The sequence below is a fragment of the Dasypus novemcinctus genome, chromosome 7 (genome assembly GCF_030445035.2).
Source record: "Dasypus novemcinctus isolate mDasNov1 chromosome 7, mDasNov1.1.hap2, whole genome shotgun sequence".
NCBI lineage: Eukaryota > Metazoa > Chordata > Mammalia > Cingulata > Dasypodidae > Dasypus > Dasypus novemcinctus.
Window position 1 is genome coordinate 64,237,688 of NC_080679.1, and position 15,270 is coordinate 64,252,957.

The following is a 15,270-nucleotide window of genomic DNA, read 5'->3' on the forward strand; positions in this document are numbered from 1 at the left end:
AGTCCGAGGCTTGAAAGGTTTGTCATCACTGCAGAGAGCAGGTCATTGAGGAGCGCACTGGAGCTCGCTGCTAAGAGAAGGTCATCCATATAGTGGAGGATGTATGTTTGCTCTGGATGGAATTTAGAGCGTAGCGGCTCAATGGCATGGTTAACATAGAGCTGACATATGGTTGGGCTGTTCCGCATACCCTGTGGCAGTACCCGCCATTGGAATCGAAGCGCTGCGCCCTGGTTGTTAGTGCGTGGGACTGTAAACGCAAATCGCGGACAGTCTCGCGGGTGAAGAGAAATAGAGAAAAAGCAGTCCTTGATGTCGATGGTCGCCGCATAAAAGTGCTGGGGGACTGCGGTGGGATGCGGGCAACCTGGCTGAGGTGATCCCATTGGCTTAATGTGCTTGTTGATTTCTCGAAGGTCATGGAGAAGGCGGAACTTGCCCGTGTTTTTCTTGTTAAAGACGAAGATTGGCGAATTGTAGGGACTGGTGGACAGCTCAATATGCCCTGCTTGCAATTGCTCTTCGACGAGGGCAGAGAGAGCTTGTAGCTTGTGAGCTGGCAAGGGCCACTGCTCGACCCAGATGGGCTCCTCTGTGTCCCATTCCAGAGGGATAGGGTCAGGTCTTGAGATGGGAGCAGTGGCCCCTATGAGGGGGGGGGGCAGCGCAGCTAAGAAGGCTTCTGTGGTGATTCGAGCTTTTAGCTGGCTGAGGACATCTCTCCCCCACAGGATGGTTTGGACTGAAGAGAGTACGAGCGGGCAAATTTGGCCTTCGTGTCCCTCTCGGTCGCTCCAGTGCAGGGGCTGGGATGTTCTCCAGGAGGTAGCGGCTCCCGTGGCACCTATGACTTGAGGGCCGGTCTCGAGGGGCCAGTGATTGAACGCAGCGATTTCGAAGGGAACACAAGAGATTTCAGCACCAGAGTCTAAAAGTCCATCAAGCCATTGCCCATCTATTTTGAGCTCTAATGAAGGTTTTTGGTGACGTTTAATAGGCATAGTCCACATTATGGTTTTGGAGCTTTCCGGAGGGCCTCTTGGGAGAGGGGCTGAGGCCTGCCCCGTCGCCCGTTTAAAGGCTGTCTTGGAACACGGCAGTCGCGGGCCCAATGATACCCTTTTCCACAGCGCGGGCAGGGGGTGGAGGGCGGTTGGGCAGCAGGAGCAGAGCGCGGCGGTGGCACTATAGGCTGGGCTACTGGCTGCGGTGGGGCTGGAAGGTTGGGGCACTCACGAGTGAAGTGGCCTAATTCGCCGCAGCGGAAGCAGGTGTTGGTTGTTTGAACTGCAGCGACGATAGCTGTTGCGAGCGCAGAAGTTTGTCCGGACACTCCGGAGCAGGCGAGGACCCAGTCTTGGAGTGGCTTGTCACGCAGGGGGCGGACGATGGCTTTGCAAGCTGGGTTAGCCCCCTCTTGTAGGATGTCTTTAACGAAGGACTCGCGGGCTGTGTTGCCGACAACTCGCCTTTCTGCAGCGGCTTGCACACGAGCTACGAACTCGTTGAATGGCTCTTCGGGTTTTTGGAAGAGCTTCATGAGAGGCTCTGGGGCGGCCGCGGCGCACGAGCGGAAGGCTCGAAAGACACAGTCACGGAGCTGGAGGAAAAACCCAGGCGGGGTGGCAGTGTAGGCGCTGGGATCGCCGTAAGGGCCGAACCCAAGAAATGCGTTTGCGGGGTAATGCACACCTTGACGCGCATTGTCAGCAATTTGATTGTCGATTAAGACACCGAGATGGGCTCGCCAGTCAATGAACTGTCCGGGGGAGAGAACTGCTCGGGCTAGGGAGATCCAGTCGTAGGGGATGCAACACGGGATGGCCATGCGCTCAATAATGTCTTGGGCATGAGGACTGGCAAGGCCATCTTCTTTTATCGCGTTGCGAAGCATTTGAATGTCTTTGGGGGAAAAGGGGCTCCACGCTTGTGGGTTCTGCGGAGTGCGAACGGGATTAAGGGGGAACATCTGAGCCAGAGGCGGAGTGGGAGGGGTGAGAAAGGCGGTGTCGAACGCCGGCGGAGGGGGGTTCACGAGGCTCCCGCTATTGCTGGGGAAGGCGGGAGATGAAGCAGGCCATGGAGGTGAGGCATTGGCAGTGCTAACGGGCACCGGCCAGGATGGCGCGGCAGTAACTGTGTTTTTGACTGGCCAAGATGGCGGCACGGAGACGTCACGCCTGACATCACTTCCGGACTCGGGCCAAGATGGCGGAGTGGCCGCGTCACTTCCGGGCACAGGCCAAGATGGCGGAGTGGCCGCATCACTTCCGGGCACAGGCCAAGATGGCGCCGGAGGCTCTTCCGGTTTAGCGGAAAATGGCGGCCGGCAGGCATCCGGGGCGGGGCCGGATGGTGACGAGACAGGAAGAGGCGGGTAAAGGCGGGAAGACGGCGCAGAGGAAGAGGAAGGAGGAAGCGCGCCATGTTGGCATTGTTTGCAGGGCGCGGTAAGGGAGGAAGAAGGCGGAAGGTCGCCATCTTGGATGGGGTCTGGATCAGAGGCTGTGGGGGGATTCAGTTCGAGCGCGGCCTCAAGCTGGGCGGGCAGAGAGCGAGTATCGTCGTCTCCATCAGGGTCGCAAGTGAGAGAGTGGCTAGGCTCTCAGACGAGAGCGGAGGCAGGGGAGGGCACACCTTGGAGACAGGCGCGGATAGCAACGAGAGCCGGGATAAGGCCAGGGGGAAACTGCTTGCGTTCCTGCTCCATAGCGGACGTTACCCGCTGAATTAAACGTTCATAAGTCTCTGGGCTCCAGAGAGCACAGGTGACGAGCCAAGGGTTAAAGGGTAGGAGAAGGTCCCAATACCGCTGTAGTTGACAGAGAGAGATCTTCATGTGGTGAGTTTCTAAAAGGGCCGCGAGTAAACGTACTTGAGGGACTTGGCGGGACGAGAGAGAGGCTCCCATTGTGACAGAGGGTTTAGGAGGGGGGTAGACTCGCTGTCGTTGAGGGCCGGATTAGGTTCACGGGTGGGCTGGGATGGCGAAGAGGGAGGGAACAGCGCCGGAGAGTCCCTACCTTGAGCGGCAGCACGGGAGGACGGCGATGGGTCCCGTGCGGGAGGTCGAGCAGCTGGCCGGCCAAACAGGAATGCAAAGATGTCGCTCCACTGCATACAGAAGGGAGCGGAGTCCCTGTTCCGGGCACCAATTGTTGTGGGGACTTCTGCTGCCGCTGGAGTACGGCCGGCAGATCGCTGCCAGGGGTCGGGCCTACGCCACGGCCTGACCGGGGCGGCAACGGGCGGCTCAAGGCTTGGAGGGGACGCGCGGTCGGATGGAAGAAACCACGGAGACAAGGTCTATGCGCAAGTCTAATTTATTGAGGAAGTACACTTAGTTATATAGGGTTGGGTAGAGGGAGGGGTTGGAGCTAGGGTGGGCTGGCTAGGGGTGATAATGGATAGGCGGAACTGGGCAGGCGGCTATGAGGTAAGCAGTGGCCAAGGAAGAAGGCAGATTATATGTTGGCAACGTGGGCGGGACTGGCGGGAAGGACAGCAATGGCTGGAAGAAGAAGATAACAAAGGCTGGGGGAAGGGGTGGAGGGAGGCAGCAACAGCCACCTGCCTACCCATTCCCCTCCTGGTAACCCCTAAGCTTAAGCAGTTCACCTTCTCTGGTCTTCTTGGGCCTCTGTCCATGGGTGATATGAATAAGGCATTTGTCTCCTTTGACCCACCCGTTAGTGGAAATCCAGCTTGCTTCCATTATAGCCCTTATTCCTCTGTTGTAAGAATATGGTAAGGCCAACTCCAGCCTCTCACCTCTACACCTTTCAGGCACGAGCCAAATATCAGCCTTGGAGTCTCTCACATCCTAAAGGACACAGATAAACTTTTCACTGGGTTTAAAACAAAGGAAAAGCATCCCCCTACCCGTTACCACAACTGGCAATATGGTTGGTGAAGGGTAATAATCCCATACACAGACATCTTTCTTCAAATAAATCCTCTCAGCCTCTTCTGTCTCACCCTTCTGTATGGATGTGATATGAACAATGGATTGTTGCTAAGAAAATCCATTTTGGACCACCCCCTTTGTAAGTGCCATCCACATTACCAAGTCCAGTCTATCAAGCTGGTGTCCCCAACAATGCCTTCAGCCTTTTGGTCTCCCCTGAAATTCCAAGATAAAAGGAAGAGGCGGCATTAACATATTGTTCCACCACAAAGGGCAGCTGAATACACAGTCCACAGCCTCATCTGTGAAAATACATGTTCTATATTATAGCTGCCCCAGTACCATCTCTCTTCCAAAACATGCCCACCCAAAATAATTATTAATCCCACTTTCCTTACCCCCAGATGGAGAATTGACTTCCCCTTCTCTTCCTTCACTCGGACTGTAGTCTTCCCAAATAGTAAAAAATCCTTTGGGGGAAAGAATAGAAGTGAAAATGAGACTGCCTATTACAGGATTCTCTATTTGCAGGTTAGGACAGTAGAAGGAAGTCTGCGAAGAGTCCCAAGTTAATAAATGGTCCCTTTACTCATATAAGAAATCATATCTAGAGATGTAAAAAGATTTATCCAATGTCACATAATGAATTAGGGGTACTGGTGTCAATGTAACCTTCCTGGGGCCAAGAAATTTTCTAATCAATAGAATAAATTGTATTATACCTTATGAAGGATTTAGTAAATAATTTAAATATTTTGGGAAAGTTCTAAACACATTAATATATTGCTGGACTGGAAGCCATTTTTTAAAATGACAACTCTGGTTTCTTGAATGAATAAGGTGTTTATAGGGAGTTGTTCTATCAATTCTAATGAAGCAAATTCCCAGGCTCTGAAGTCATCCAGGTTGCTTGTCCATGCCAATCACCTTTGGGATAGGGAGCGAAAAGAAAAAGAAAAAAGTTTCAGAGACACTATTTCCCAATGACCATAATACTTTGAAGGCCTGTGTCTTTTACTGGAAAGACAGCTGTCCTGTAATTTGATGCCCAGTTGGAAAAGAACTTCTATAAAGGTTTATTTCCTTTTTGGAAAAAAAAACTTACTGCCTACCATGTATCTAGCCCCATGTTAGGGTGGGAGACTAAAGATGAATTGAAAAACATATCCTGCCTTCTAAAACCTAATATTTTTATACAAAAATCACTATATGACAAGTATATTATAAGTATAAAAGTGAAAGTTCCAAGAAAGAGCTACAGATAAATGATATGGCTATTCAGAAGATGGTTCTCAAAAAATATTTTTTGAATGAATGAATGACTATTCTCTGGAGGAGATGGTATTTGAAATGACATTTGAAAATGGGTAGAATATGAACATGCAGGGAGTGGGAAAGGACCTTAAATCAGAGTGACTAGCATAAATACCGATAGGTGAGAAAGCTCAGAAAATAAAAATTGTAGTTACAATTTGTGCCTGGCACTTTACTGAGCATTTTATATATATTGTCTAATTCCACTTTCACAGTAATGATGTTAACCTGATTTTCCAGATGATAATAACAGCTAACATTTACTAAATGCTTATTGTGTGCCAAGCACTGTTCTTTAGGACTTTCTATGTGTACTTAGTCCCATTTCATCTTAACAAATCTATGATGTGAAAATTTATTTTCTCCGTTTTACATTGACAAAAATAAAGATCAGAGAAGTGAAATATCTTGCCAAGGTCACATAGCCTATAATGATGAAGCCTGGTTTCAATCCCAGGTCAGCTGATTTCCAGAGCCTTTGCTCCAAATTTCTATGTTCTACCACTTATCTAAAAAATAACGAGAAGTACAGTTTGGTCTGAACAATGGGATAAGAAAAAGAGTAGCTGAAATAAAATTTAAAAAGTAAAAAGAGGCTTAAATATTTGGCTAAGAAGTTTAGAGTTTATTTTGTGGACAATGGGAAGTTATTGAAACCTCTCAGATTCTGAGTTTCAAAACAACTATTCATAACAAGAATGTTTACTGCTTTTACTCTAGATCCCCTAAGAGCTCAGAACTGCACTTCTTTATATTTGCTTTTGCCAGGTGCAGAAGAGGCAGACTCTGATAAACAACCTCCCAGGGGCTCCACATAGTGGTAGGGGGGAGGGAGAATGGTGGGGTAAGCTCCTTCCCCAAAGAATTAGGAGAGAGGATCAAAACTGGTGGCCCACAGCCTAATCCTAGACATAAACGTGTTTCGTTTGGCCCACAGAGTGTTTTAAATATTGGGAAATTTGATATCAAAATTTGGATTTCAGGCTTCCAGACTTTTCTTAAAAATTCAGATGATCTCACAATGCCATTTTACATGGAAGGATTTCTCTGGAGCTGAGTAGAGTCTGCTTCAGGCAGGTCATGCTCTCCAGCTTGCCACAATTCACACCTCTCCCTGTTGTTTTCTTTACCCCTTCTTTTTATTTTTTTTTTAAACTTTATATAATAATAAAATTCTCAAACATAGCAGAGAAGCACATAAAACAAGAAGATAGACATATGTGTACTCAACTCACCATTAAATTTAACACACTCTGTCAGATTTGCTGCATCTCAATTTTTTTTTTACTTAAAGAAATAAAATGTTACAGAATCCTTAAACAGTCCTGGTGGACACGAAAATCACTAGAAGAACTTTTGAGAGCAATTTGGCAATACCTAACAAAGTTCACTTTTAGACATGGCCACTAGGAAAACTCCCGTACATGCGTATGAAACACATGACTTCCTATTTACTTACCATCAGCCCACTTGACTCATTTACATTATTTGCTTGGCTCACAGAATTTGCAACAACTAGGTATAGATGATGGGGAAGGGGACATTTATTTTTATTGAATTTGCTAGAAAAAATATACTTATTCCAGGGCTGAATATAGGGAAACACAATTTGGAATTATTCCCTACAGGTCTAGCATGAAAAATTCCCAATAGCAACAGTTCCTGGACCACTATGTGCTTTTAACAGGTTTTAGGTGGTAGGCTCATAAGCATTTTATTTTCGAAGTATTCTGTGGTCAAATAAATTCAGGAAAAAAAATCATTGAATTAGAACAATCAGTGGATACCCCTCCTCTCCCAGGATGTAAATTGAAAATGTGCATTGTGACTTTCCCAAGAGAGAAATATACTATGCTTTTTTCTCCATGGAACACACTCTGAAAAATAGTTCACTAGATGTTTATTTTGTCTTTTAAGACCCGATAAAGGATAAATCAACCTATATTATGTGGAATAATGACATTTTGGCAGAGTAATCTAACCACATAGTTTTAAAGGAATAATATGATCATTCTGTATTCATCTTCTATTGCTGCTGAAACAAATTACCACAATCCTAGTGGCCGAAAAGTGCACCCATTTGTTATTTCACAGTTTCCATGCATCATAAGTCTGGCTGCAGCGTGGTTTAACTGGTTTTCTGCTTAGAATCTCACAAGGCTGAAATCAAGGCATCAGCAGCACTGTGAGTCCCCGCCCCCGGATCTCTGACCTGAATCCACTTCCAAGCTCATTCAGGCTGTTGGGAGATTCCATTCCATGCAGTCCCCATCTCCTTGATGGCTGACAGCTGGGGGAGGGGGAGGGGGAAATCAGACATTTTCCTGTTCTAGATACCACCTGCATTCCCTGGCTCATGGCCCCCTTTAAAGCCAACAATGACAGACAGAATCCTTCTCATGTTTCAAATCTCTCTGACCTCAGCTCCTGCCTTATTTCTCCTGCCTTCTCTGCACTGCATTGTTCTGACTGAAGCAACTAGCTTTACCTTCTGCTGTTAAGGGCTCGTGTGATTATACTGGGCCCACCAGATCATCCAGGAAAATGTCACTATTTAAAGGTCAGCTGATTAGTAATCTTAATTCCACCTGCAAAGTTCCTTTGCAGTGGTACCTTGATTAGTGATTGAGTAAATAACGAGTGCAGGGGAATCATGGGGAACATCTTTAGAATTCTGCTTACCACACCTCCCACTCATCCATCACAGACAAATGTCCTGCCTCCCAGTAGTGGGTCTGTAAATTTCCTTTGTTTTAATCCCATTTGAGATAAGGAACTAACAGAGATGACTTTACCTAAACGGCTATTATTACCTAAAGGAAAGAGTAAATAGTATAAAGGCTCAGGGAGAAAAGTTAGCAGGAAAATTTCTGGAGCATGAAAATGAGTTGAAGTTCACTGAGTGACTAGGGAAGAAAGAGTGATCAAAATAAAGGGTATTTTTTTAAATTACACATTATATCTTGAATGTTGGAAGAATCCAGAAGAGAGCTGATTCTCAATTACTTATAAATAGGTCTTCTAGTTTCTGAACGTTCTACACTAAATTGTTGAGGTGCTTGTTCATGCTCCCTAATTGCCCATTAGTGTATGGTCATGGGACCGACAGCATCAGCATTACCTGATGTTTTAGTTTCCCAGCTCCTAAAACAAATAGCATAAGATGGGTAGACATAACAGCAGGAATTTATTGGCTCATGGTTTCAGAGGCTAGAAGGTTGGTTTCCTTCTGGGTAGGTATCTTCTGGCTGGCCAGCAATCTTTGAAGTTCCTTGGCTTTTCCTTCACACTGCAATGCACAGGGTGCTGTCCTCTCCTTTCTCTTCCAGGTTCAGTTGATTTCCAGCTTCTGGCTCTTCCCTGTGGCTTGTCCTTTCATGTCCAATTTTCTTTGCTCATAAGGACTTGAACCATATTGGATTAAGGCCCATCCTCATCGGTTTGGGCACGCCTTAACTAACGACGTCTTCAGAGTTCCTATTTACAAATGGATTCACACCCACAGGATCAGGGGCTGGGCCCTGAATCTGCCTTTTGTGAGGGACATGACTCAATCCCTAACACCTGGGAACTTATTAGAGCTACAGATTCTCTGGCCCTACCCCAAATTTACTGAATCAGAACCTAATGCGGAAGAGGATGGAACCCAAAACTTTGTGTTTTAATGTTAGGGAACTACTTCTCTAGGGTTATAAACTAATTTAATAAACGCTATAGTTCTAAAACATATTTTTCCAAAGCAAAATAAATTTTATTTTCAATTATCCATATCAACTCATCCAATATTTGGATGATTTTATCTTGACCTGCACTATCCTGGGTTCCCATCTTTATTTACTTAGCATAAACCCTTTTTAAACCTAGGCTCAACCAACCAGTCTCTTTCCAATACTCAGCTTTGGCCTGTCCCCTGTACCCTTCTAGTCCCAATCTTTCCTACAAACCCCCAACCACAGATCCATCAAACCTGCACCTTCTCTACTTCTGGCCCTGGGCTGTTCATAATGAATTACTGGTATCTGTCAGCCTCTGTCTTTCTAATGAAGTGGTAAGGTCCTTAAGGCAGACACTGCATTTCTATCTGAATCACAACAGTTTTTTGTTGAATTTTTAGAAAATCAAGATTGGAAACATAAATATGTCATGATGTACCAAAAGCAAAGCTAATGAAAATTCCAGAATAAAGGAAATGGCAGAATTTCACCTTGCCAAGAACGTAGAGATGAATTCAGGTATTTCTCAAAGCAGACCTCATTGTGAATCATGCAAATAACTGAATATTTTCATCTGCTGAGGAGCACACAGAGCCAACAAATTTATTGACATGAACGGAACAGCTGAGCTAGTAAACATGCTGTGAATTCAGTGAAAAAAAGTTTACACTTCACTGCTACCAAAATGTCAAGGATAATTGAACAACTTACTGTGGTTCCCTTTAAACTCAAAATAAGAAAAGAAGTAAATGTTAGTTTTAAAATCCAAAAAGAAAAGACAAAGGTGCACAAAATTTTTTCAAAAGATGGGATAAAATAAATCATTCCTTCAAAGGATGAAATTATAAAAATGAGACTTTCTAAGAAGTCACGGCTGAGATTATTTAATAGGAAACAGCTTCTGCCACCACCTCAGGGGAGGTTATATTTTTAAATGCTCCTTCAAACATAAGATCTTAGCACCTGGAAACCACCATCACTGTTTTAAAAAAAAAAAAAAAAAAAACAGACTAATTCAAGCATGTAAGTAGGTTGGCAGGAGAGAAGCTTAATTTAGTATTTACTTCAGGTTGCACTCATCCTACCGTTGACTTCCAGAGAGAAATGAAGTAAAACATTTCTAAATGGAAAAAAAAAACTATTTTCTGGATACTCAGTTGCCCTGTAATCAGTTTATGACAATTGAATGTAGGTTGATGTGAACTTTTAAAACCATCACTGATGAAAAAGAAGAGCAAACTTATACAAGGAATATCAGAATATTTGCTCTCTCAACATTTGCTCATGATCACTTAGTGATTAAGTAGAAGGAAACTTCAGTTCTAGAATTGCTTTCATTTGCTCATTCATCTGTTTTATTCATTCATGCTGCAAGCATTACTGCACACCTACTGTGTGCAAACGTGTGCACACTAAAGAAGCTCCCACTCTAGAGATAAAACAGGTGAATAACAGTCAATTGCCAGCAGTCAACTTGGCCCAGTGGTTAGGGCGTCCACCTACCACATGGGACGTCCACAGTTCAAACCCCGGGCCTCCTTGACCCATGTACAGCTGGCCCACGTGCCGTGCTGATGCACACAAGGAGTGCCGTGCCATGCAGGGGTATCCCCGCATAGGGGAGCCCCACATGCAAGGAGTGCACCCTGTAAAGAGAGCCGCCCAGCGCGAAAGAAAGTGCAGCCTGCCCAACAATGGTGCCACACACACGGAGAGCTGACACAACAAGATGACGCAACAAAAAGAAACACAGATTCCCATGCCACTGACAACAACAGAAGTGGACAAAGAAAACGATGCAGCAATAGACACAAAGAACAGACAACCGGGGGGGGGGGGGGCGTGAAGGGGAGAGAAATAAATAAATCTTAAGGAAAAAAAAAAAAAAAGTCAACTGCTAATATGATGAGGCCAGCATCTTGACTCAGGCACAGACCAAGTGTTATGGGACAATTTTATATTTAAAAATATGAAAAAGTACTTTGCAGATGTAAAGAACATTTATGCTCCCTCAGGTTTCCATCAGCATTAGAGACTACACTGGAAGCATCTCAAAGCTGACAGAAGGAAATGCATGGTTCACCTTCACGGTTCAAAGAAAAGCAGGATAAGTATTTCCACCAAAAAGTTTTCAAAGCAGTAACATTCCAAAATAATACTGTGGCAAAACACTGCTCCCCATCTCACTTCACTATCTATATAAAGAGTTGTGAGTCATCAATAACCACTTGCCCATGTCCATCTCTCTATCCTTGGGAGGTGGAGTTGTCTTGTTCCCCACCCCTCACTCTCATCTAACTCAGGGAATGGTTCTCCTCTCTGAAAACTGCAGAGCCACAGCCGGCAGAGGGACCCATTCTGTCAGAGCATGGAAAAGAGTCTAGATGGTGAAGCTGAGAGGGGCTATGCCCAGGATAGTTTGCAAGAGTAGTCCATAATCCCACTGTTTACCCATGTATGCCTAAGTATCCTGAGTCAAAAGACACTCCTGGAGGCAAGTGGGGCTTAAGCCATTCCTCAGTATCACATGAGGCTGCCCACCTGAGCAGGGAACACCAGTAACAAGGCTTCCCACCAAGAGGGTAAAAACTGACTACAGATATAAAGAAGAGAATCACCCAGACTGAGGAACTAGCTAATGGAAAGCCAATGCAAATTGCCAAGCAAATAGGATTCCTGTGAGAGCCAGCATTTACAGGCCAGGGACACAGAGGGAGCCAAAGGACAGCTGGTGTGAGGCAAGAGAAACAATAATGACCAACAGAGGCTGGGAAAACAGTTGCCACCACCAAATCATGATCATTCATGGGAGTAGACATCACCAGTCTCACACCTGCAGCTTCTGTGGCTACGTGGGTACAGCGATCAGGGAGCAGAGAGGGGAAACGAGTCGACACCGCCAGGTTTCCTTTTGATAGTGGGACTCTGCAGCTGTGTGGGAGCTCTGCCTGAATGCTTGGAGAGGGACTATGAAATAGACACTAACATATATTATCTCAAGTTGCCTGAAATGGAACCACTTTAAACTGGAAATGACTGGAAAGTGGGAGCTGGGTGTTCTGGGATAGAGAAGCAAATTTAAAAACATTCTGTATTTGAATACCACTGTTGAAACTCTGAAATCTTATCTAGTACAATCATAAGTTTAAAAATTTAAATTTGTAGATCACATTTTTGAGTTTTCAAGGAAATTTAATATGCTTTCATTTCATCTTATCGTCATAAGCCTAGTTGACTCATGTGAAGGCTGAAGTTCACCAATGTCACACAGATAATATATTTCAGAAGTGAAACTATAACTGAGATTCACTTTAAATAGGTGACACTTTAAATGGGTAAAGTTGATCACATGGCTTAGAATTTTTTAAAATGGATGCCAGCAGTAGAATTTATAAAACTTAACACTCTTGTCTTTAAGCAATTGGCTTTACCCACAGGTTTGCCATCTACTGGTGTCTCAAATGCTTATTAATAATGTTTTATGCCCAGTACACTAGTGTGGAACCATGTTTACATATTAGAAAATGGCACAAAGAATGCTAATTGACTGTGACAGAAACCGCGGCCAGAGGCAAATTTTCTCTCTCAAATAAAATCATTAAATCTATAGTGTCTTTGCAAATTAGAATGATTTTTAAATTTCAGGCATTAAAAACAACAAAAAATATCACTAATAATTTCCCAAGTTTTAATTTATCTCCTTTGAGAAGGTTAGTTGAAATTACTTCTAAGAATATCCTTCAGAAATCCTGAAGCTTAGCAAGTAAATATCCTCCTTCAAAGTAATTGCTAAATATTTATTCCACTAATTATTACTTTAACCTCACATTTTTAAAGTTTATCTCAATCTGATCTGATTTAACTGGGTATGTCCAAAGGATAAATCAATGAAAAGTGAGTCATTCTAAGAGCTTATTCATTTGCAAAAGAATTAGTGAATGAATGAATGAATATTATGAGGCTTTTTACATACGAAAATTTCTGCAATCCTTTATTAATCTGGGAAGATTGAATTTGTGGCCTTGGATTACCAATCAGATAAATTTTTCATAAAGTCATTATGACCGCAGATAGAAGGCAAGATATTAGACAGGTCACAGAGCACATGAGCCACTATACACGAATTAGTCTCTAAAGCTTGAAATAGATATTTCACCTGGGATATAGGTCTAAATGCCAAAAAGCATAACCTTAGCTGATAATTTATGAAGTAAAGTGATGAACTCCACCAAAGAATCAGCTTTACCAGGGATGTGAATTTTGAGAGAAGAAATCTATTCCATTCTAGTTGTTAGCTGGCAAGCAGTATTAAAAACTACATATATTTTATACTAAGCAGGTCTTCATGCTAAAGAAATATTAACAAACTTGGAGATCATCATTTCTTAATAAAATTTAAAGTGATAATATCTAGACAGAAATAATCCTTAAAAATTATTTCTAAGCAGAAGTTGTTTAAATTGTTTATCTACTATGCAAACCAGAATTTGGACTATAATAGTGTATTAGTCAGTCAAAGGGGTGCTGATGCAAAATACCAGAAATCTGTTGGCTTTTATAAAGGGTATTTATCGGGGGTAGAAGCTTATGGTTACCAGTCCATAAAACGTAAGTTACTTCCCTCGCCAAAGTCTGTTGCCAGGTATTGGAGCAAGATGGCTGCTGACTTCTGCAAGGGTTCAGGCTTCCTGGGTTCCTCTCTTCCCAGGGCTCATATCTCTCTGGACTCAGCTACTCTGCTTTCTCCACAAGGCCAGCTGTAGGCTATCGGCAAACAGCTCGTCTCTCTTCCCATGATCTCTGCCGTTTCCAATGGAGCTTCTCTCCTTCCTTGTGTATTTGCTTCTCTGTGTGTTCACTTCCCAGGCTCCAGGACGAAAACTCTCATCTCCTTTCTCTGAGGTACAGTCCCGCACCAAGGGGGCAGGAACTTAACACCCTACTGAAGTGGCCTAATCAAAGTCTTAATCATTAATTAATCAACAAAAGTGAAACCTCTGAATCCAACATAATCTAATATGCCCAGAGGAATAAACCAGGTTATAACATAATCCAATATCTATTTTTGGAATTCATAAACAATATCAAACTGCTACAAATAGTCATACAGGACTTACCTAATCCAACTTCCTAGCTAGTAATTTAGAACTTTAGGAATACCATAAAAATTTGGCTAAAAATGGATAACCTTTATTATGGAATGAGATTTCCTTTATATTTTTCAATTCCATCAACTTAAGCTTGATTATATTCTACGATGACAGCTAGCATTTAATAAGACTTTGGTGCTATACAGTTGCTGATGTTAATTTACAGTTGGCCTAGCAACTTCCTTTTATCCTTTTTCTCCTTTCTAGCAGAGCCCTGCCCTGAATTTGTTAATTTTTGTCCAAATGACCATGTGCTTCAGGAGAAGCTTCGTCACCTCTTGAATCCCAAAGAATGTGTGTTGGTCAGTTTAACAGTAACTCCATTGCCTTTGCTAGTGATTAGTTTAGGTACATGAGAACATCCTTAGCCAGTGAGGTGTGAAAGAAGTCTGCTGGCATGTTTTTTGACATTACTGAATACATGTTTTTTGACTTTTTTTAACATTACTGAATACATAAACGTGAGTGAAATATATCTCCTGTCCCATCTCTGTTGGACTGTGTCAAGTGACTTTCTTTGGCCCTCGGAATGTTAGTAGATGTGATAGAAGAGATCTTAAACGTGCTGTGTAGTTTGGTTTGGCCTCTCGAACTCTTGTTATTGCCATGGGAAGAGCACGCCCCAGGTGGCCACTGGACCCCAGAATGTGGCACGTGGAATAGTCGTGCATCTGCCCAGCAGCCTCAAGCCAAGCCCAGCCAACCTGAAGCCTGAACTAGAATTGCCCCTACTGACCTCACAGGCCTGTGAGCAAGAACAATAAATTACTGTCATTGTAAGTCTTTGAATTTTGGAGTGGTTTATACACAGCTTTGCTGTGGCAGTAACTAACCAAATTAGTGACTGAGTGACTTTTTAAACTGGGTGCACAGGGAAAGCTTCTTGGAAGAAATGATATTTAAGCTAACTTCTGAATGATAAGGAGCCAGTGCTACATAGAAAACAGTGAGATACTGAAGGGAGAATAAACAGCTAGTGCAAAGGCCCTAAGAAAAGACCAGGCTTAGCATGTAAAAGAAACAAAAAAGCCACTATAACTACAAACCAACAGGCAAAAGGTAAAATCATAGAAGTAGGCAGTTTCCAGAATATGTAAGCCAGGATAAAGAATTGGGATTTTATTCTTGTCACAATGAAAAGCTCCCAGAGGATTTTAAACAGAGAAGGGAAGTAGTATGATTTATA

General features: G+C 43.6%; 1 protein-coding gene across 1 annotated transcript; it reads right to left on the reverse strand.

Annotated features, from left to right (window-relative positions):
• Positions 1–1,009: 1,009 nt before the first annotated feature.
• LOC139439261 (endogenous retrovirus group K member 24 Gag polyprotein-like) lies at positions 1,010–2,911 on the reverse strand. Its single transcript, XM_071215986.1, has 2 exons — positions 2,638–2,911; positions 1,010–2,568 (listed from the first exon to the last, which is right to left on the reverse strand). Exons 1-2 carry the CDS (start codon positions 2,909–2,911, stop codon positions 1,010–1,012), a joined length of 1,833 nt encoding a protein of 610 aa, XP_071072087.1.
• Positions 2,912–15,270: the final 12,359 nt, after the last annotated feature.